The following is a 24,132-nucleotide window of genomic DNA, read 5'->3' as shown; positions in this document are numbered from 1 at the left end:
TCCTTGGGTGTCCAATCACACTTGGCCAATAAAAAATTCTATTCTATTCTATTATGGGATTATCTGGTTTATGCACCAAATTACTACATTTCCCAGAATGCTATGGGCGGCGTTAAAAAAAAAACTGCCGATACGGTGGCCTTCGACGGACAGGTTTGAACGCGCTGTCTCGCTTCGTCCGAGAGTTAACTGGTGCAAAAGAGCGATAAGCCCGATATAATTACTGAAAGTTGCGTTAATACTACAGCAGCAACCTCCCAAGATGATAGATATAATTTGTGCCTTTAAGATTTTTTTTTTAAAGAAAGACATTCAGTGGCTTTCCTGAGGACACTTATACAGTCTCTGTTTATCCATCTATATGCATGCCTACACGTGTCTCTAAGCTTGCAAGAGATGACAAATAGGCTGTTTCCGTTCTTTCCTTTTCCGGACTGAGTTCACGACCAGAAACTGAAAAATAGATGACACGCCCCATGGCTGCAGTCCCTCCCTTCTCTCCTCCTCTGTGCTAAATAAAAGTTACTTTCTGAGTAAAGTTTAGCAGGGGGTGGCTGTGTTCACGCTCGCGATCTGGTCAGCCACCAATAATCCACATTGCAAATATGGGCAACGCATGGTCAAATTTGTGGCGCCATTTGACAGAAGGTGAGCAAGGTGGGGGAGTTAAAACCGAGGAGCTGTCCTTAGGTTTGCTGGCTTTTGGGGGGGTGACCCTGATTGCTACTCATTCCAACCGATTGCCATAAACTAAAGAAAGAAGATGCTACAGTAATTGTAGCAGCAGTAACTTTAAGCTGGTGTCCAACGCAATGGGACAAGATCGGGAAGCAACAATTTAAGTAATTTGGATTGTGAGTGTTGAGTCTAATGTTACTTTGACGCTAGATACAGAATCTTAGAAAGTAGAGCTTTCTAAACTTTCCCATCCTAGTTTATTACTGAGTTTATTAAGGCAGAAATTTTTGGAATCGAACTATTTCTTCTTGAGCTTTTTGCCACTTGAATTTAGTTTCTCCTGTCTGTGATAAACTGTCAATGCACTTTCCTTCTGTCTTTTGGTTTATATCTAACATTCCTTCTGTTACCCTCCCTATCTCTCCCAGGAAGAGTAATAAGGGCACAGAATGCTAACAAGGGGGTTTAAGAGCTGGGATAAATAAATAAATAACTTAGGGAGTTGACACTGAATAATATTACTTCCACCCCGACCACCTTTAACGGGGCATGTGGGGGGGGAGGGGAACTGAGGCTGAAAGGGAGTATAGGGCGAAGGAAGATGTCTGCTACCAAAGTTTGCATGAAGACTATTTATGCAACCTTGTAAAAATGAGTAGATTAACCTGCACTTTATGTTTGGTTTCCATCAGTAGTGGGTTTCAAATCCCAGTGCTACTGGTTTGCTCTCAGTAGTGCGCTGGTGCACGTTTGCTTTGTGAGTGTGCGGCACTTCTGCGCATGCACAGAGCATTTTTGATGACGTCTGGGTGGGTGGGTGGAACCTCACGCTGCCGCTACTGGTTCACTCAAACCACAGCAAACCAGGAGCAACCCACCACTGGTTTCCATCATCTCCATTGCATAATATTAGTTACTATCACTTTCATATTTTATTTGTACTTACATTCTTGTTCGACCCTTGGGCATTGATGAAAATATCACTTTCATTTTTGCCCATGCTTCCTGTTCCATTTCTGCTTTCTGTTTTGCTATTTGAGTTATTTGAGACCTACAGGGCTCTGGCAAATCTCCAGAACTATCTATCTATCTATCTATCTATCTATCTATCTATCTATATGTAGGTCTTTGGTTGTTCGGGTTTTCTCCCATGCAAAATTGGAAGTGTCTTGGCAACGTTTCGACAAAGTCTCATTCGTCATCTTCAGGCTTCAGCTTCGTGCTTCTGGAAGCAATGTGTGATCGCAGCTGTTTCTTCCTTTTAACTGCTAGTGGGGGTTTGAACGAGATGATACCTCCCGCCTGCCAGCCATTTGGAAACCCGCCCTTATTGACAAATGAGTCCCTAACACGAGGAATGACACCAGACCCACACTCACGAGGTCCACACAGGATGTCACCACCGCACATCCACCCAGAAAGCAGACCCAAACCCACACTGATCATGAAGCACGACCAAGGACCAGAAGCCAGACTGCAACATTAGCCATTTCAAACCCCTCCAATCCATACATGCAGCAGACTGACACCCACTATGAAGATGTAGCACGACCACGAAGCCAAACAACAGCAATGTAGCTCACCAGCTCAAATCCCCCTGCAACACAGACTAAACTGAGCACAACCAAGCCCCCATCCAAACAGGACACACCCCCAGCCAATCAGAGCACAAAAAAACCCCATCCAATCAGAGCACAGCCAAGCTCCCACCCAATCAGTTCAAACCCCCACTAGGAAGAAACAGGAAGAAACAGCTGCGATCACACATTGCTCCCAGAAGCATGAAGCTGAAGCCTGAAGGAGACTTCGTCGAAACGTCGCCAAGACACTTCCAATTTTACACGGGAGAAAATCCGAACAACCAAAGACCTACATACAAACACCCGTGAAAACCTCAGAAAACACACATATATATATATACACATACATACATATTTCCTATTAATTCTTCCTTTTGAAAGGAATTATTGGAACTGACTGGTCGATGACTTGGTATGGCTTTTAGTACTGTATACATATAGTCCTAGACTTACGACCACAATTGAGCCCAAAATATATGTTGTTAAGTGGGTTTCACCCCATTTTATCTTTCTTGCCACAGTTAATTGAATCACTGCAATTGTTAAGTTAGTAACAGGGTTGTTAAGCGAATCCGGCTTCTCCATTGACTTTGCTCATCAGATGTTATCAAAAGCTGATCACCCTGGGACATGGCAACCATCATAAATATGAACCAGCCAAGCATCTGAATTTTGATCATGTGATCATAGGGATGCTGCACCAATTGTCAGTGTCACAAAATGGTCATAAGTCATTTTTTTCAGTGCTGTTGTAATTTTGAGTGGTCACTAAATGAACTGTTGTACGTCGAGGACTACCTGTATTGCTTAGTTTTATTCATAGGGGGTGAGGTTGGTAATGCAAATTCACTTACAGATAGTCCTCGAATTATAACCATTTGTTCAAAATTACATTGGCACTGGAAAAAATGACTTACAACCAGCCTTGCGCTCTCAGTAGCATTCCCACAGTCATGTGATCAAAATTCTAGCGCTTGGCAATTGGCATGTATCTGTGATGGTTGCAGCATTCCAGGATTATGTGATTGCTATCTGTGATCTTCCCAGTTAGCTTCCAACAAGCAGAGTCTATGGGGGAAGCCAGATTCACTTAATGACTGCATGATTCACTTAACCACCATTGTGATTCTCTTAACAACCATAGCATAAAATTGGATGTGACTCACTTAACACCCGCCTTGTGGAAATTCTGGTCCTAATTGCAGTCCTAAATTGAGAACTACCTGTATTATTCTAAGGGATCAGAGCTCAGAAAGTTTGAAAAGCTGTTTTTAAAGTAATTTATTAAAGATTATAATTAGAACAGTAAAAGAATAAAAAGAAAGAGTGGAAGGTACTGAAAAGAATAGGGAAACTGAAAAGTAAGAATATAGTAAAGAAAATAAAAAGAAATAAAGACATGACTGACTTCCCACCTTCATCCCAACAAGTTACTAAACAATTTTAGTAAGTTTATCACCTCTTAAAAATACCACAGAATTCCTATATATGAGCTCATGGTTTTCTTGCTGAAAGTTGATGCTTGGTTAAAGGGGATTATGTGCTGATTCGGGGCTTCAGGTTGTTTAGCACTGCTTACAGGAATTAGAAAGTGAAAGTGACACTGCAAGAACATTTGGAAATAAAAATAGCCATGGTGATACAGTGACAAGCATCTAGATGCCAGGTGGTTTTTTGAAAGCTCCAGGAAGGAAGTCCAGTGTATGCAAAGTATCTGTTTTCCTCCAAGTCAGATATTGACTTCTCTCTGTTCAATCTGGGTTAGTTTGAGGTGTTAGTTTGATCGAACCAATTCCTTTGGTTGGATCATTCTGTACAGGTACTCCCCGACTTACAACAGTTCATTTACAACGGCACTGAAGAAAGTGACTTATGACCTTTTCCTCACTTACAACCATTTCAGCATCTCCATGGACATGGGATCAAAATTCAGACGCTTGGCAACTGACTCATATCTATGACCAGTTGCAGTGTCCAGCGTTCATATTTGCAACCTTCTGATAAGCAAAATCAATGGGGGAGCCAGCTTCACTTAACAACTGTGCTACTAACTTAACAACTGCAGTGATTCACTTAACAATTGTGGCAAGAAAAGTCATAAAATGCAACAGTTCTCAACTCACTTGAGAACTGTCTCGCTTAGCAATGTAAATTTTGGGCTCAGTTGTGGTTGTAAGTGGAGGACTACATGTAATTCTCCAGCTGTTCATGAAAAAAAATATCACTTGGGATAGTTTGAGAATGGCTGAGAATCTTTATAATCCACATAAATTGGTCTGTGAAGTGGGAGGCATTTTAAAATGGGTTCCTTTTCCTTGGCTTTTCATTGCCTCATTTTTGGATAGGCAAACAATCTGGTCAGTGCAATGTTTCTCAAACTTTGCAACTTTAAGATGTATGAACTTCAACTCCCACAATTCTCTAGCCAGCATTCTAGAAGTTGACATCCACACATTTTAAAGTTGCTGAGGTTGAGAAACACTGGACTAATAAATAGATCAATAATTACAGGGAGTCCATGACTTATGATCAGTCATTTAGCACCCGTTCAAAGTTACCATGGGACAACCACCCACCCCCCGCCCACCCCCAAAAAAGGTACTTATGATCCAGTTCTGAAGTTCAGATGGCCAGGATGTCTCCCTCTGTCACATGACCACATTTTGGCAATCAACCCACAATGTCAGCCATTTGCAGCATTCTGCAGCCATTTCCCAAAAGAAAAATGGCTGACCCTTCCTGACAATGCCACCCACCTCTTCAGAATGCTCTCTATCATTCCAGCTGCAAAAGGCAGTGAGGCCATGAGGAAAAATATTTGTTCACAGACAAACCTGGAGTGTAGCCAGGGTGGAACAGCATATTTCCATAAGCTGCAGGAGGAGACTTCAATCTTGTCTGCTCTCTTGAAATCTGTTTAACTTGTAATCTTCACACACTCTGTTTTTGGCAGTTAGCTTTGAATTAGCTGCATTCTTTTCCTTTTTAGCTGTTCGCTTCTCTTCCTGACCTTTACTCCTCATAACATTTCTAACAGAATAATTCTGGGAATTGAAGTCCACATATCTTAAAGTTGTCAAGGTTGGAAAACACTGCTCTATAATGTTTTCTCTAATAGATGTATGGGGTCTAGTGGAGTATGGCCAGTTTAATGAAAAAAGGACTAGGGGTGACATGATAGCAGTGTTCCAATAAAGAGGGAGTGAAGCTATTCTCCAAAGCACTTGAAGACAGGACACAAAGCAATGGGTGGAAACTAATCAAGAAGCAACCTAGAGCTAAGGAGAAATTTCCTGACAGAACAATTAATTCATGGAACAAGTTGCTTCCAGAAATTATGAATGCTCCAACACTGGAAGTTTTTAAGAAGAGATTGGACAAACATTTGTCTGAAATAGTATAGGGCAGTGATGGTGAACCTTTTAGGCACAGAGTGCTCAAACCGGAAGGTGTGTGCGTACCAGAGTGCTGGAAACCTGATGATTAGCTGGCTGAGAACCTGATGACCAGCTGGCTGGCGTGCATTCGCGCCTTGGAAACCCAATGACCAGCTGGCCGGCACAAATGCACACGTCGGAAACTCAATGACCAACTGGCTGAGCTGGGGTGATGGTGCGCGTGTCCACAGAGAGGGCTCTGCGTGCTATCTCTGGCACACATGCCATAGATTTGCCATCACAGGTATAAGGTTTCCTGCCGGAGCCCGGGTTTGGACTAGAAGATCCCTAAGGTCCCTTCCAACTCTATTATTCTGTTCTCCAACTCAAAGTTTAAAGCTTGGAAAGTTGAAGATCATCTCAGAAGTAGATGAAGGCAACTCCTTTCTTATAATTGTCAAGAAAAAAGTATGGATGGAAGTGTGGCTAACCTGGAACCAAATTCAGAGTGACGGAGACTTCACTAGTCTTCCTCAACTCATTAACTCACTTTAAAAATAATCGAAATCCATAGCTCATAATTACATCTTGTGGTTGCAAATTAAAGTAACCACACACTGTGTTTCAATTTTTTTTGAGGCTGGGGGACAGCATGGCTCTTTGATTCTATTGTGTATTATGGCATTAAAATAATAGCCCCTTATCCTTGCCACCAAGATCCAAATCATTGGATGCAAGACCTCCCTGATGTCCTTGCTTTACACATCTGTATCATGCCTGTCTGTGGTCCAAAACTGTTGGATCACATCATATTTTCCACTTCACCAAAATCATCTTTAAGGCTGATGCTATGGCTTATGGTGACCTGTCTATGGTGGCACTTTCACAATTTCCTGCTGTAACTATCTTCACTCTGAATCTTTTGGCAGATACAATTTCGTCTGTCGGGGTTGTTTACACAGCTTTCATGTTTGTCCCAATTCCCATTGGCTTCTTCTTCAAGAAAAGGGGTAAGTGCTAAGACAGCTATGGTCTTCATTGGAAACTCTCCTGGGTTTTGGGCCAGCAGGACTTGCCACTAGCTTGGTGACTTTCAAGGGCTGATTGGAGAGAGCCTGAGAGAGGAGTTTTCCCAAGATACAGAAGCTTAAAAGATGGGGATTTGAGATGCATCTTGTTTTTGGATTAAAAAAAGAATTCCAGATAAAGACTGAAATAAATCAGAGAAATAAGATGAATTCCGGATAAAGACTAGATTGTGGCCACATTTATTCGTGTTCAGCAAAGACTTGTTTTAACCATGGTTTGCTAATTAAACCACAATAGGGATGCTCACACATTATGCAAAGCTTTCTGATGTCAAAATTTTTGAATAAGCCACCTAAAGCTAAATCTTAAAGTGTGATTCACAGGCTGTGATGTCTGCATTTCGTATCATTCTAGCCAGAATCATATTATCATTTGATATGACAAGTGAAACCACCCTATTGGCCTTAATCTTGAATTTAGCGGTAGATAGTCAGAACTTGGTGATATTTTTTCCCATCCCAGATAATCGGGATTGTTTTAAAAGGAGATGCTGAAGAATGAGGATGGCCACAGTCTCTCCCTATGAATTCTGCAGTGTCTGATTGTTAAAGATTATGGCTTTAATTTGGTTACTGTGGGGCCCTTGGTGCTCTCTGAGCTTGGTGACTTTCTTGCAGACATTTCATTACCAGCACTGATGATATTACCTAGTTTGGTAATGAAACTTCTGCACGAAAACCATCAATCTCAGAGAGCACCAAGGATTTTTCAGTTCAACCCTGAGCTACAAATCTTTTCTTCTATCAGTACTTAGCTAGTGATTTAACATATTTTCCCTGAAAATGAATTACTGAATCATAAAGTAATCAAACTCTCTGAGTTTCCCAGCAAGCTAAGCCACACAGAGAAATCGGAAGTTGTTAAAATAAATTTGTTGCACAAATCTGGCTGTTACCAAGTTTCAAATTTCCACACTCACAGTCTTAAATTCTCAGACCGATGTCTGGATGTTTGGTGATGGGCATTTCTTTTCCTTTCTTTTTCTGTAGGATTGAAGTTCAAGAAATATGGGGCAGCTGCCGTGGGCCTTGGACTTACACTGGCTGCTTGTGGCATCCATACCATTCATTCCTTTGTCACCATCATGGGGACATGGATTATCATCAAAGTCTCACCAAAGTAAATGGACCAAAAAAACCCTATCTGATTAGGCAAAATATTGCAGGGAGCTGTATGTTTTTGGTGTTTGTGTCTGAAAGTCTGAGAAGTTTTGAAGGTTTTGGAAGTCTGAAGAGAAGAGTAGAATGCAGGGCACCTGTAGGAAAATGAACTGAATCTCCAAAGCAAAATGATATTTGACTTCTCAATGATCCTAGTTCTAAACCCTAAATTAAATTAGTAGAGAGCCTGAGAAACATATAGGCAGGGATTATGGAGAAGGAAAGGTTAGCTCTTTAGGCATGGTGAGTTCTTCAGGTATGGGCCTATGTTGCAGGATGAGTTGATGTAATGGGATGTGTGGATGACCTTGGGAACTGAAGAGAAGAAATGGTGCCTAGGAAACCATCAGAGAAGAGAGGCAGGAGCCCCCAGTGGCTTAGTAGTCAGGAAAAAAAAGGCTTAGGAAGCTCTCATCTTTTTTTTTTAATGATTTTTTTAATGTTTTTTTTCTTTAACATATGAGTGGTTAGTGAGTACATTGTCTGGGTCAATTTACGTTATACAGAATACTAATAATACTGTTTAGGTATACATGATAGTAATCCTTAAACTTCTAGGATTTACATATACATTGTAGTTATAATGTATTATATTTTGCAGCAGTGTACATAGTAATGTTTTCCCAATTTCTACTTTCTACCTCTTTTTTTTAATCCCTAATACAACAATTCCCATATTAAGAAGTATTATGTATCTATCCATCCTCTTGCCCTTTACTGTTTAAACATACATAGTAGTTGTATTTCAATTTCTAACATTTACATATACATAGTAATTATAGTAACTTATGTGACAGTATGCATAATAATATTTTCCTAATTTCTAATTCTATTTTCTAATCTTTAGTAAGACAAATCCCATATTAAGAGGTATTCTGTATCTATCCATCGTCTCTTGCTTTTTTTAGTATTTCAACTCTTACTGACTTTTTGATCAATCTCCCATGCTTCTCCCTTGAGATCTTGTATCCCTCTACATCACTCATATTTAGTTTAAGTATTTCCTCTGCCTCCACATCTGCCTCTCACTGTTTACTCTCTAAAACACCCATCAATAACTCTTTCATCCCTTCTGTGGAATCTTTCTGTTTGTTCTTGTCTACATTTTGGCCTCTTGAGAAATAATCTACCTTTTAAAAATTACTATTTCTTCTGTATCTTTATCTACTTGTGTCATTTGTTGATTTATCTCCTCTATCTACTCCTTCTGAATTCTCCTCTATAATCTGAATTTTTTCTTCATTTTTCATTATCATTTGCTGGAGACTTCCTGGTCTCATAGAATAGAATAGAATAGAATAGAATAGAATAGAATAGAATAGAATAGAATAGAATAGAATAGAATAGAATTTTTATTGGCCAAGTGTGATTGGACACACAAGGAATTTGTCTTGGTGCATATGCTCTCAGTGTACATAAAAGAAAAGATACGTTCATCAAGGTACAACATTTACAATACAAATGATGGTCAATATATCAATATAAATCATAAGGATTGCCAGCAACAAAGTTACAGTTATACAGTCATAAGTGGAAAGAGATTGGTGATGAGAACTATGAGAAGATTAATGGTAGTGTAGATTTAGTAAATAGTTTGACAGTGTTGAGGGAATTATTTGTTTAGCAGAGTGATGGCCTTCGGGAAAAAACTGTTCTTGTGTCTAGTTGTTCTGGTGTGCAGTGCTCTATAATGTCGTTTTGAGGGTAGGAGTTGAAATAGTTTATGTCCAGGATGTGAGGGATCTGTAAATATTTTCATGGCCCTCTTCTTGATTCGTGCAGTATACAGGTCCTCAATGGAAGGCAGGTTGGTAGCAACTGTTTTTTCTGCAGTTCTAATTATCCTCTGAAGTCTGTGTTTTTCTTGTTGGGTTGCAGAACCGAACCAGACAGTTATAGAGGTGCAAATGACAGACTCAATAATTCCTCTGTAGAACTGAATCAGCAGCTCCTTGGGCAGTTTGAGTTTACTGAGTTGGCGCAGAAAGAACATTCTTTGTTGTCCTTTTTTGATGATGTTTTTGATGTTAGCTGTCCATTTTAGATCTTGCGATATGATAGAACCTAGAAATTTGAAGGTTTCTACTGTTGATACTGTGTTGTCTAGTATTGTGAGAGGTGGAAGTATGGAAGGGTTTCTCCTAAAGTCTACCACCATTTCTACGGTTTTGAGTGTGTTCAGTTCCAGATTGTTTTGGTTGCACCACAAGGCTAGTCGTTCGACCTCTCGTCTATATGCGGATTCGTCATTGTCTTGAATGAGACCAATCACTGTTGTGTCATCTGCGAATTTCAGTAGCTTAACAGATGGATCATTGGAGATGCAATCATTGGTATACAGAGAGAAGAGAAGTGGGGAGAGCACACAGCCTTGGAGCCCCCCTGTGCTAATTGTACAGGTATTTGATGTGATCTTGCTTAGCTTCACCTGCTGCTTCCTGTTTGTTAGGAAGCTTGTGATCCACTTACAAGTCTGTTCGGTACCTGTAGCTGGTTTAGCTTAGTTAGAAGAATGTCTGGAATGATGGTATTGAATGCTGAACTAAAGTCTACAAAAAGGACCCTTGCATAGGTCTTTGGAGACTCAAGATGTTGTAGGATGTAGTGCAGAGCCATATTAACAGCATCATCTGTTGATCTATTTGCTCGGTATGCAAATTGCAAGGATCCGTGATGGTTTTCAAGTAGGAAAGCACTAGCCTTTCAAAGGTTTTCATGACTACAGATGTTAAAGCAACTGGTCTGTAGTCATTCAGTTCCTTGATGGTGGGCTTCTTCGCCACTGGGATGATCGTAGAGCGTTTGAAGCAAGGAGGAACATAGCACATCCCTAATGATTTATTGAAAATATGGGTGAAGATGGGGCCAATTGGTCAGCACAGACTTTTAAGCAAGAAGGAGTTATCTTGTCTGGGCCTGGAGCTTTTCCTGGCTTTTGTCTGTGAAATAGGTCCTGCACTTCCTTTTCTGTGATCACTAGGGGTTGTGAACCCAATGAAATGGGGTCAGTTGTAGGAGGCTTGGCTGTTGTTGGTGTGTCTGAGATGGGGGTTGTGGAGATAGGTGGCTGTAGTTTCCTTTCAAACCTGCAGTAAAACTCATTCAGGTCATCTGCCAGTTGTTGATTACCTTCAGCCTGGGAAGGAGGTTTGCCATAGCCGGTGATATTTTTAAGAGTTTTCCACATGTTTGCTGGTTCATTTGCTGAAAACTGATTCTTTAGCTTTTCAGAGTAGCTTCTTTTTGCTGCTCTGATCTCCCTTGTTAGTGCATTTCTGGCCTGATTGTACAGCATTTTATCACCTTTTCTGTAGGCTTCCTCTTTGGAATGTCCTAGCTGTTTAAGTTTAGGTGTGAACCAAGGTTTGTTGTACTGTATATTCGCAAGTTCCTTGTAGGTACACATAGGTCTTCACAGAAGCTGACATATGATGTTACAGTATCTGTGAGTTCATCCAGGTCTGCAGAGGTATCTTCAAAAATATTCCAATTAGTGCAGTCAAAACATGCCTGTAGCTTTAATTTTGATTCCTCCCTCCAGGTCTTCACTGATTTAATTGTTGGTTTTGTGATTTTAAGTCTTTGCCTGTAAGCAGGTACAAGGTGAATCATGCAATGATCAGAGTGTCCTACAGCTGCACATGGTAAAGACCGATAAGCATCTTTTAGTGTTGTGTAGCAATGGTCTAGAGTATTCTTGCCTCTGGTGGGACAATTGACATGCTGAAAGTATTTTGGTAGCTCCTTCCTTGAGTTTGCCATGTTTAGATCTCCCAAAACAATGGCCAGTGAATCAGGGTGTTTGGCTTCAGCCTCCATGATTTGGTCAGCTAGAGTTCATAATGCCTTGTTTACACAGGCTTGTGGTGGGACATAAACAGCAATTAGAAGAAATGAGGAAAATTCACGAAGCGAATAGTATGGTTTGCAGTTGATAATTAAAGTCTCTAAATTGTTGTCACAGAATTTGTAAATTATTTTAAAATCTTGACACCAGTTGTTATTAATGTATAGACATAAGCCTCCTCCTTTCTTTTTACCAGATGTTTCTGTAATCCTGTCTGATAGCTCAATCTGAAACCCTGGAATGTTCAGGCTGCTATCTTCAATTGATTCATTTAACCAGGTTTCAGAGAAGCATAGGACTGCTGAATTACGAAAATCAGAATAGTATTTGTTTAAGAGGAGTATTTCATCCATCTTATTTTCAAGTGAGCGTATATTTGTTAGGAAAATTGAAGGCAGATACTCATAATCTGTATACTACATAAATACTCATAAATACATAAATATAAATACTCATAAATACATAAATACTCATAAATACATAAATACTCATAATCAGTATCGTGCATCAGTTCCATCATCTCCCTATGGTTCCTTGTCATAGCTTCCTGGATACTTTGAAGCATTAATAGTATTTTTATTTGGGATGAATTTGTTCTTCCTTGTTGTAACATTTTACTTTATTGTAATGGGCTAAAAGTTACTCAGTTATCCATCCAGGTCCCAGTATTCCAAGTGTCCAAAAACACCAAAAAACCAATATTAGAAGAATTTGCTGATCTGTTCCTCAAATTCCATAGTATTTATAGTCCTCAAAGTCTGCCGTTTTGCTCCCTCTGAATTATTCAAAATTGTAGGTCTTATTTAATATTTTCTTCTTTCGCCTCATAAAATATTCTATCAAATAATATTTGTAATCCAGAATGGCCCACCAAATTTCCCCATGTCTCTTTAATTCATAGAACCAAGTGTTCAGTTTCAAGGGCAATTCCTCTTGTTTATAATCCATACTAATTTGAAAAGTTCAAAAGGCTCACCAGTTGCTCCCAAGCCACCAAAAAAATAAGCAGATAGAAAAACAAAACGGCCTTCCAGATGTTGTTTGCCTTTCACTTTGTGTCTCTTCTTATCTGTTCTGACCTTCCTTTCTTTTTTATCAACCCTGACTCCCCTCCCCAGGTTCTTTCCAACTATATAATAATATAGTATCTTCTTTGGCCAGTAGATGGTGTCCCAACTCTTAAGTTTCAGTATCAAAAGGAGGCAAAAGTTCTAACAGCTGATTCATAGTTCAACAACCAAAAAACCCATATATAGTTTCTTCCAGCAGTCAAACAATATTTCCAACAAATTAAAATCACTTTTCACAGCACTACAAATTCCAGTTCAGACTTTCTATATTTTAAAACTCCATATTCTTCCATTAAAATTTTGTTTCTCTTTTGGGTCTATACTTTTATCTTCGTGTGTTAATTCACTGCTTTCTGCACTTTGGAGTCTTTCAAAAATTCTTTTATTTAGACTGGGTCTCTAATAAAGAAGTTGAAAATCATCTCACCCAGTTCCAATCTTCTGTTCGCACACTGCTCCAGCTCATTTCTTCTTCGGTTGCCCCAGCTTCATTCTGGCCATAATGGCTGTCTCTCTTCTCTATTTATCAAGAGGGAACCTCAGATCTAGCAGGAGAGCCATTGCTCTCCAGCAATTGACAAGGAATCCCTCCTTTCTTCATCACCCCTCCAGGGTGACTTTGGCCCGTTAGGGCCTCCTATTGGAGAAGAACCAGCCTGGATCCATGGAGCCCCACTTTTTCCAACAGTCTCACCGCAGTGCCAAACTGGAAGTCTTCTGGAAGCTCTCATCTTAATGGACCAAGTAGTTAGAAGTGGTATTAAATAGGGGTGGGTTCTACTTACCTTTACTACCAGTTTGCAATGGGACCATGCATGTGCTTCTGCGCATGTGCATAAACTTCCTGATGCTGTCCGGGTCAGTGGGTGAAGCCTCCCGCCAGTTTTACTACTGATTCTTGCAAACCGGTCTGAACCGGGGGCAACCCACCACTGGTAATGAGAAATTACACTTTCACACTTGCAAGGTTTTGTTAATATAGCCTTGCAATAAAGTAGAATTAGTGTCTAGTTGTGTTTCCTGTCTGGTTATCTGGAAGGGCTGACATGATGAATTTGGTATGATGCAGTAGGCACAATGATTAAAAGATCTTGCTGGAGGAAAGGGGCCAGAATCAGGCTCAGTATCCTATGGACAGTAACAAGCTTAGCATCTAATTAAACAACTTTCTCACATTTATAAATTTATAAGAAAGGATTAAGTAGCAGAGAAGGAGGAATTATTGGGCATTCCTAAAGTTGTTTTATATGGTGTGGGCCAATGTACTGTATGTATCAAGAAGGAAAGAGCAAGGTTGGAAATCCAGCAGGATCACACAAAGCCCAAAATAGAGACATCTGGGTCTCTTCTCTAAAATGTGCAGTTCTTTCCACCTCCTGAGCAAAGGAGCAGGTGGAAAGAACTGCACGTTTTGGAGAAGAGACCCAGATGTCAGCAAGGGCAGCTTAACAAAGCGGCTGGCATGCCAGAAGCTCAGAAAAAAAGAGTTACTTTTCCCTGGCATAGAAGTGAAGTTGGAAGTGAAAGCATAGAAAGAATCCATGGGAAGGAGGCCATGAAACAGACCAGACCCTATAAATAGCTGTTGTGAAATTATATATACATATAAATATGCAGGTAGTCCTTGACTTACGACCACAATCGAGCCCAGAATTTATGTTGCTAAGTGAGAAATTTGTTAAGTGAGTTTTTATGACTTTTCTTGATACAGTTGTAAGTGAATCGTTGTAGTTGTTAAATTAGTAATACAGTTGTTAAGTGAATCTGGTTTGACACTGTCAGAAAGTTGCAAAAGATGATCACATGATCCTACACAATTGTCATACATGTGAGTCAGTTGCCAAGTGCCTGAATTTTGATCACGTGACAACGGGGATGCTGCAACGATTGTAAATGTGAAAAATAGTAATAAGTCATTTGTTTCAGTAACCATTCAGCAACCATTTAGTGACCACTCAAAGTAACTTTGAATGGTCACTAAATGAACTGTTGCAAGTCGAGGACTACCTATACCTATGATAGATAGGTAGGTAGATAGATATAGATAGATCGATAGATCGATAGATAGATCGATTGTGTGTGTGTGTGTGTACTTTGTTAAGCTGATATCATTATATGAATTGCTATATTATATTATATTATATATTATTATTATATTATATTATATTATTATTATTATATTATTATATATTACTATGTGCACCTGTATCTGGAAAGTTCCCGATCCTTTTCCCCATTCTCCACAGCCTTGTTCGTATGTGACCCTAAACAATAGTTTGGGGTTTATTGAATAAGCTATGGTTTCTTGGATTTAGTTAATCCACTAAGCTGTTTTCACAAACCATGCTAAATCAAAACCAAACAATGTACATTATAGTGTAGTCCAAGTGTAAACTCCACCTCAATAATATGGAAATGCATGTTTAGTTAGAATAGAGGTGAATACAAGGACAGAGGCATATATATGCTTAATATTATGATGTGGATGATTTCTTAATTATTACATGTTTTCTTTTTTAAAATAGGTATTCCAGGCCTCTGACATTAGGATGGACGTTTTCGTACCTGCTCTTTTTCCACAAATCTACCTCCTTCAAGTTTCCCCAAACAACACATTTGACCAAATCTGTGCAACTTTTGCTCACCCTCAAGGTAGCTGGCACTAAACGGTGGTTGGTTAAGGGCAGGGGGAGTTCTTGGGTTAAGAGGAAGCAAGTCCTTCCTCCTGTATTTTAATTGATGTCTCTAGATGGTGAGCATAGCCAATGAAGTGCAAGAATTCATTCAGGTGAAGGAACAGAAAGTGACATCAGGTACAAAGTCTCCAGTGATTGGTGTGATTTCTGAAATACCTGGATTGCCAGAGATAATGTGCTACAGTTACTGCTATGTGGGACTTATGACAGGTAGGTGAGCTACCTAATAGAAAGTGAACTATGTCTACAGGTACAAATCCTTGTGATGCTTTTTTCTTTTGACAGTTTTATGAGTGGTGGGTTTATGGACATTAGCACCAATATATCAGAGGCTGTCAAAAAGAAGAGAGGGACAACTTATTCTCCAAAGCATCTGAGGGCAAGATAAGTAATGGGTGGAAACTTACCAAAGAGAGATTCAATCTAAAACGAAGAAGAAATTTCCTGACAGTTTAGAACAATTATTCAGTGGAACAACTTGCCTTCAGAGGTTGTGGGCGCGCCATCTCTGGAGGTTGTTAAGAAGAGATTGAAGAGGCATTTGTCCAGAACGGTCTAGGCCCAGGGTCTTCTGCTTGAGCAGGGGGTTGGATTAAGCCTCCAAGATCCATTCCAACTCTATTATTCTATTGTTCTGTTATCAGTAAGAGAAGATCCTGGATTGAAGAGCTATTCTTTGTAACAAGACTGCTCTTTAAAGGAAAAGGTAGAGATCAGAACAATTTAAAAAGAATAATGTCCATTCCAACTTTGCCCTCTTGTCTGCTTTTTATGTCAGCTGTCTGTTGATTTTGGTGTTGTGTCTTTGTAAGCGTGGGCTCTATTACAGGTCATTCTCAAGTTATGACCATAATTTAAGCCATTATGATCATCATTGCAGTCATAAGTTGAGGCATAACCAGATCCAAATTTTTGACATTTTTTGGTAGCAGTTGTTAGGCGAATGCCACATCATTAAGCAATGGCTGCATACACAATAAGCCCTGTTACAAGATTCACTTGGCAACTAGCTTTCCTTTTCAGCTGGATGTTACAAACAGCAAAAAAAGTAAGCTAGTTGCCAAGTGCCCAAACAGAATCATGTGGCTGAGGGGTGGTATTCACTTACCTTTGCTACCGTTTTGCAAATGTGAGTGTGCGTGCAGGCTCACTATGCTCACGCACTCCTCCTCCATACATGCACAGAGCCTTCTGCACATGCGCAGAGGGTCAAAAACAGGACATGATGACGTCCAGGTTGGTGAGCGAAGCCTCCTGCTGACGCAGCGCTACCAGATCGCGCGATCCGGATAGAGCCAGCTGAATTTCACCACTGATGTGGCTGAGTGTTCTTACGTGATCATTGTAACTTTGAAAATGAGTTGTAAGTAGCTTTGGAGAAGTCCATTGTAACTTCAAATAGTAGGTAAGTGACTGGCTGTAAATCAAGGACTACTTGTATTTTTACAGAAATGTGTTGGACACTACCTTGCTTATCAGGGGGAACCAAGTCACAGCCAGGCAAAGGACCGACTGTACTTTCTACTAGTCCAGCAGCCCCCAACCTTTTGGGCATCAGGGACCAGTTCCGTGCAGAGACATTTTTCCGCTTGATTTCAGCATGATTCATATGCTGCATGTTTGCGCGACCCAGTTCCTGGCATGTTGTAGTCCGGTGCCTGCCAAAAGACTGGGGGTTGGAGACCCCTGAATTAGTCTGTATATTTTTCGTCAATTTTCCATCTTCGTAGCTATTTTTTTCTTTGCTTTGTGAGGATTGCATAGAAAAAAGTTAAGATAGCAAAGGTTATGTTTCTGTTGCCAAATCCTTCAGAAAAGCAGAGTTGTGCAGTTAGGAAATCCTGGCATTCTTACCAAACCATATACTGCTTTAACAGAGTCTTTCCAAAATAAAAGCTTTCCAAACATGTTGGATGCTGTTTCCCATAATACCCAACCAAGATACTGGCTCTGAATTAAAGGAATTGATGTTGTGGAGATTTTCCGGGTTATTAAAATGTGCATATATTTTTATACTAGGGATGGACAGTTACGGCAAATTGATGACCTGTGGACTTCAACTCCCAGAATTCCTGAGCTGGCAAATCATTAGTTATTTATTGCCCACTCTTGTCTTAGGCAGATGTCTCTCATGGGTCTTGGTGTGTTTTCTTGCTTTCTCTTCTTTGTTCTTAAAATCTAGGCTTGTTTTATCGCTATCGCACATATCACGATTGGTTGAATCAGCCCAACCCTTCTGAAGTTCCTACATGGAAGCCACTGCTTTACAGATTGGCCATGATACCTGTCTTTGCAACGTCATTTTTGGCTGTCTCTTACATCTGGCCCCCTGAATATGTGGAAGATGCTGCCTTCTACGAAAAAGGGGTCTGTTTCCGGCTTTTCTACACGATACCAGTTTCCCTTGTCTTCCGCCTGCGAAACTACGTGACCTGGTATGGCGCTGAGAGTGCCTGCATCACTGCTGGCCTTGGAGCATATCCAACTTGTGCCAAGTCACAACCAGGCAAAGGACCGACTGTGGAATATGAATCACTAATCCAGTGAGTTTAGAACACATTCTTTTCTTTGGCTAAAAAAAAAAAATCCTTTTCCACTACAGGTAGCCGTGACCTTACAACTATTCATTTACTGAAGATACTAAAGCATTGAAAAAAAGTGACTCATGACTATTTTTTACACTTATGACCATTGCACCACAACCATGGTCATGTGATCAAAATTTGGGCACTTAGCAATTGGCATATGTTAGTGACCATTGCCCTATCCCGGAGTCATGTGTAATTTATAATCTTCCAAACCAACTTTCAACAAGCAAAGTTAATGGGCGAAATTAGATTCGCTTAACAACTTCATTAACAACTGCAGTCATTCACTTAACAGTTGTAAAAAAACAGTTGTTCCACTATCTCAGGGGTTGTCATGAAGAAGAGGGAGTCAAACTATTCTCCAAAGCACCTAAGGGTAGAACAAGAAGCAATGGGTGGAAATTAATCAAGGAGAGAAGCAACTAAGGAGAAAATTCCTGACAATTAAGACAACTAATCAGTGGAACAACTTGCCTCCAGAAGTGGTGAATGCTCCAACACTGGAACTTTTTAAGAAGATGTTGGATAACCGTTTGTATGAAGTGGTGTAGGGTTTCCTGCCTAAGCAGGGGGTTGGACTAAAAGACCTCCAAGGTCCCTTCCAACTCTTATTCTATTCTAAATGTGGTGGTAAAATGGATCAAACTTCACTTAATAACTGCCTTGTTTAGTAATGCGAGATTTGGGGCTCAGTTGTGATCTTAAGTCAAGGACTAACTGTACAGGCAGTCCTTGACTTACAACCATTTGTTAGCAACTATTTAAAGTTACAATAGCACTGAAAACAATGACTTACAACTGGTCCTTGCATTTAGGATCATTGCAACATCCCCACAATCACATGATCAAAATTTGGGTGCTTGGCAATCAGCTAATGATTGCAGTGTTTCAGGGTCATGTGATCGCCATTTGCGACTTCTCAGGGAGCTTCTCCTCACAAGCAAAGCCAAGGGGGAAGTTGATTTGTTAACAACATTGTGATTCACTTAACAGTTGCAGTGACTTGGTTAACAACTGTGGCAAAAAAGGTTGCAAAATCGTGTGCAACTTATTTAAACACCTGCCTTGCTTAGTAACAGAAATTGTTGTGGTTGTGGGTGGAGGACTGCCTGAATAGAGTAGACTAAGAATGCATACTGACAGCTGTGGCACAAAAGAATGAGCATTATTTGCTCTCTGCCATCTGCTGATTTCTGTTCTGCCTGATACTAAAACCAGTGAATGGTGGAGCCCTAATGTATTTTCCTTAACTAGTCCTGGAGGATCTTGTGCAGGCAGGGAAAACATCCACCTGTCACTCTTCTTAATTTGGGCTGTGGCTGAATATGAGTTTTGATATGTGGTTACATCCAGGGGTTTCGTCCCTGATCTGCCTTGTGGGCAATGTTGAAAGAAAACAAAAAATACCGCATGAATAAGTGGATCAGATAAATGTAGCCTGAACTCTTGGCTTGGGGATTTTATGACAAAGACTGAATCATTTGGGCATGTCATAATGCTTCAAATGCCTAAGACATGTGTGAATGAATCCTATGTGCGAATGAACCATAAATTTAAGAAAACATTCTTTATATTCATGGTTAAGGCACCAGGGTACAAGTCAGGAGACTGAAAGTTTTAGTCTCACCACTTTGGGCATGAAATCTGGCTGGGGGACTTTGGGCCAATTACTAGGAGATGGTGAATTCTACTGCCATTTAGGCATGAAAACCAACTATGGGCCAATCCCTCTCTCAGCCCAATTTACCTCACAGCATTATTATGTGGAGGAGGAAGGAATATTAGATATGTTTGCCATCTTGAGTTATTTATAAAAATTAATAAAGGCAGGATATAAATGAACAAATTCCTATTTTATGAAAATGTTGATCCCTTCTTGGTTCAGAGGACTATAAGCCTGTAGGTATTTTATATAGAGGTCTGCACTCTTTTCCCATCCAGAAGATGAGCTATTTAAATCAAATTACATTTTTAAAAAATTTATGTACTAACTCAGATAGTCTTTGTGGTCAGTCCAGTGTAGAATGCATGCCTCCAGTCAGTTCCAGAGTGAAAAACCTATATAAAAGATTTTCTTTCTCTTTTTTTAACAAGGAAATTAGCTGATGGGGAAGCATCCAGTGTTGCCTATGATTATGAGACAATCAGAAACATTGATCCATATGGCACAGAATTTTGTATTAAGGTGAAGGACGGCATTCGCTGTTGGAACATGACTGTCCAATGGTGGTTATACCAATATACCTACAAAAATGTGTCTTTCCTTCCCCAAGTCATAAGGTGAGTCATGTGAAATTGGATTAAAATAAAAGAACAATTAGGGCAAACAAGAGCTGAAAGTGAGATATCATGTAAAGTGGGTTGATGTGGACCTGTTTTATGGAGAAGATGGAAAAGATCATTCTGGACTAGTATTTCTCAGATTTGACACCTTTAACATGTATGGACTTCAACTTCCAGAATTCTCCAGCCAGCCTTGCTGGATGGGGAATTGTAGGAGCTGAAGTCCACATATCTTAAAAGTTGCCAAGTTTGAGAAACGATGTTCTAAACGGTGATTGGTTGTTTTGAAGGCAAGCAAAGAAGGCTCTTCAATGATGTAGATCTGAAGGGGAAAAGGGATGCAGGACTGTAGGACTAATTGGGTCTGATATGAATAGGCAAATGAGAATTGTGGGAAGCAGCAATAAAAAATATAGCACATAAAGATGAGGATTGGTTTCAGTTGTGAAACCAATTATGAATTAGGGGGATGAAAAATGAGGTAGTTGACAGAGATATTATAAAGTAGAGGGCACTGATTAATATGGACTATGCATGGAATATGTAGATAATTAGATAAATTTGGGAAGGGACATAAGCAGCAACCCGTAAGTGAAAAAAGGGGAAATCAGAAAAGCAAATTGGGCCTAAGAGAACTCACAAAGTGCTTTGGGCTTGAATGAAAGTTGCATAAATAATAATTTCCCAACCTTATGTCTTCCACTTAGATGTTAGGGATGAAAGACCAAAGCTACATGTTAAGTTTCAGTTAAGCTGATTTATTGCTTGCGCCTATGCCCAGCAATCTAATCAACTAACAAATAGCACTATTTTGATGCTAGATAAGGGTTAACAGAATTCAAGCTGAGTTTGACTTAGTCCGTCTGTGGGAATGTAGAGACTCTAGGCTAATTCCTCTTTTGACTCCTCCCACAGGCTCTGCCACTCCTTCTCCTATATTAGGTTTATTTTCAATCCCCATTTCTTTAAAGTCAACCTGAAGAGTTTTGGAGTGTTAACTGGAGGCTTCTAGGTGATGAAGTCCAACAGATTTATAGGTTGGGAAAGACTGAGCTAGATTTAACAACAGCCATGACAGTGTTAGAAATGATCGTGGGACATGGAAAGGATTCTGAGATAAATTAATGGTTGAAATGGCATGAGAAAAAGATTGTAGAACTGACAAGACCCTTTTCTTCTTAGGTATGCCTGGACAATGGCTATCTCGGCCTACTGGCATGGACTCCGCCCCGGCTATCATCTCAGTTTCCATACCATTCCATTATGCCTAATGGCTGAGGAGGCCATGGAGGATGGGTTATTGAGGCATCTCTCCCCCTCTGGCCGTGCCTGTGTTGACTGGACACACTGGTTCCTGAAGATGAGGGCTTATGATTATGTGTGTGTGGGTTTTCTCTTGCGTAGCTTTGAGGGTACTACTCGCTATTGGAGCTCAGTGTATTATTGTGTTCATGTGGGGGCTGGGAGTTTCTGGGTGGTTGGGAGAACAATGGGAGCCCTCCTCAAAGGGCAAAGATGACCAGAAGTGGGAATGAGAAGACAGTATTCTTTTGTCTTAAATAATCAGTGGGGAAAGCTAATCTATTGCTTAGATTAGCAATAACTAAGAGGAGGTATTCTGTATAGGTTCAAATGGCCTCAATATTTACATATTGCTATATTTACATCGTTATGAAGGAGGATGGGGTATTCCAAATTTCAGATTGTACCTTAAAGTATTTCAGTTTAAGCTCATGGTGCCTTTAATAATGGAAGGTCAAAATAAATGGAGAGTCAGATTAGAAAATACAACATTAAGATGAAGGTAGTCCTTGACTTACAGCCATTCATTTAATTACCATTTGAAATTCTGTCAACTGAAAAAAAATGATTTTCAGCCTGTTTGTGCACTTATGTGGTTTTCCCACAGTCACATGATCAAATCTTGGGGGAAGCGGGATTCATTCAATGACCACATGATGGCCACATGACAACCATGGCAAAAAAGCTCATAAAATCATGCGCGACTCACTTAATGTCCATCTTGTTTAGCAAATGTTATTCCGGTCTTAATCTGAGCAATAGCATATACCGCTTCACAGGGCTTTACAGCCCTATCTAAGCGGTTTACAGTCAGCATATTGTCCCCATCAATCTGGCTCCCCATTTTACCGACCTCGGGAGGATGGAAGGCTGAGTCAACTTTGTAATTGTAAGTCAAGGGCTGCCTATAATGGTAAAGCTTTATGTAAAACATTATTTTTTTAGCAAAGGTGCTCCCCACTTGTTACAGATTTACTATATAGGTTTTATATAGAGATTTATTCAATATAGCTTTAAAACATAAAAATTATCCATGGCTCTTTGAAGGCCAGATATTCTCCTAGCTTCATTGTATAATTTGGGGGTCCTAATAAGACTTTTGACTCCTTGTTGAAGAACATGGGCTGGATGCAGAGGTGGGCTTCAAAAATTTTAGTAAGGGCTTCTCTGCCTGGTTGCTGGGTGGGTGTGGCCACAGTGGGTGTGGCCTAGTCAGCCTCCTGCACCACAGCACGGGGCATTTTTGCCTTCCCTGGGCTCCGGATGCTTTCGTCAAGTCTCCGAGAGGGCGAAAACAGCCTCCTCAGGCTCCGGAGGCCCTCTGGAGGCTGAAAATGGGCTCGTTTCCTGCCTTCCCGGAAATGGGCTCGTTTCCTGCCTTCCCGGACTTCCGTTTTTCACCCTCCCCGAGTCTCCGCTGTTGATTTTACACTGTTTTAGAGTCATCATAGTGTTGAGTGAGTTTATAAAGTTTATATTAGGAACTGCATTAAATTGGTTATAATGAATGTGGTTGAGGTTTCCATGAAAAATGAGGGATTTTTAATTCACTTTGAATGGACAATTTATAGAATTTGAATCTATGCGTAAAACTTGATACAAAAGGATATTCTCCAAGACAAGAAAATTACAGACCTTTATCGCAATCATTCATTGGAGAAATTTTTTGTTTTAAAAAACGTGGAAATTAGATGTTTAAAACAGCAATATCTCAAGATAAATGGAATTGTATATGGGAAAATCCATTCCTTCTCTTTTATAGCTTTTCAGAAACAAAATTTTTTGGAAGTTTTGGAAAATTTTCTTGATTTGTTATTACCACCTCACTGTTAAAATTTCACACTAATTAAAACAAGTACACAGGGGTGTTTATTTGGGGAAATGACGTTTCTGGACAATGCATTAATTACTAATAAAAATATAGAAAACATCTGAGACTTTTGTCATTATTTTCTGATAAGAATACAAATATGTGAAAAACACAATATTTTATTAATAACAACTGGAATTTGTAATAAAAATACTGGTGGGTCTAGCAGGAGCACTTAAGAAAAAAATGGTATGATAAAGCAAATTATGGTCTTTTTGTCACTTAACAAAAATTACCATATATATTGAAATCAGTGGAAGAAAATAAGATTGTTTTGTATGGTATGATTTTATAAAATATTCTAATGATTAAAATGATAATAAACCACCTACCTGTATGCCCTATTATGAGAAACAGTAGAAGAAAATAATGCCTATATATGTTCTTGGTTTGTGTGATATTGATTCATACTTGATCAATGATGAAATAAATGTTCAAAATCTGTTAGGGTCTCAAAAACGCCTACATTATTTTTGGTCAAAGAGCATTCTGGGAAGCAAGGGGAACAGCTGCAGCAAAAAAGATGATACCACAAAATTACTTGTTTACTAATGAGGTGGTAAGATAAAAAATACTACATATTTACATATAT

At 39.8% G+C, this 24,132-nt stretch overlaps 1 protein-coding gene across 2 annotated transcripts; it reads left to right on the top strand.

Annotated features, from left to right (window-relative positions):
- Positions 1 to 491: 491 nt before the first annotated feature.
- On the top strand, positions 492 to 23,373 carry LOC131198356 (lysophospholipid acyltransferase 7-like). Of its 2 annotated transcripts, none has more exons than XM_058182916.1 (8): positions 492 to 648; positions 6,565 to 6,645; positions 7,714 to 7,843; positions 15,327 to 15,453; positions 15,551 to 15,707; positions 17,680 to 18,040; positions 20,180 to 20,365; positions 21,551 to 23,373. In XM_058182916.1, the coding sequence occupies exons 1-8, from the start codon at positions 606 to 608 to the stop codon at positions 21,885 to 21,887; spliced, it is 1,422 nt and encodes a 473-aa protein (XP_058038899.1). In that variant the 5' UTR covers positions 492 to 605; the 3' UTR covers positions 21,888 to 23,373. The 2 variants fall into 2 exon arrangements, with proteins under 2 accessions (XP_058038899.1, XP_058038900.1); XM_058182917.1 differs by lacking the exon at positions 492 to 648 and adding an exon at positions 683 to 854.
- Positions 23,374 to 24,132: the final 759 nt, after the last annotated feature.

This window comes from Ahaetulla prasina, chromosome 4 (genome assembly GCF_028640845.1).
Source record: "Ahaetulla prasina isolate Xishuangbanna chromosome 4, ASM2864084v1, whole genome shotgun sequence".
NCBI lineage: Eukaryota > Metazoa > Chordata > Lepidosauria > Squamata > Colubridae > Ahaetulla > Ahaetulla prasina.
This window is presented reverse-complemented; position numbering and strand designations above follow the sequence as displayed.

Bases quoted from the DNA above. Each gene is read 5' to 3' on its own strand.
- LOC131198356 (XM_058182916.1), top strand. From the start codon at position 606: ATGGGCAACGCATGGTCAAATTTGTGGCGCCATTTGACAGAAG. The intron at 649-6,564 runs GTGAGCAAGGTG...ATCTTTTGGCAG, and splicing joins GTGGCGCCATTTGACAGAAG to ATACAATTTCGTCTGTCGGG. The intron at 15,708-17,679 runs GTAGGTGAGCTA...CTTAAAATCTAG, and splicing joins CTATGTGGGACTTATGACAG to GCTTGTTTTATCGCTATCGC.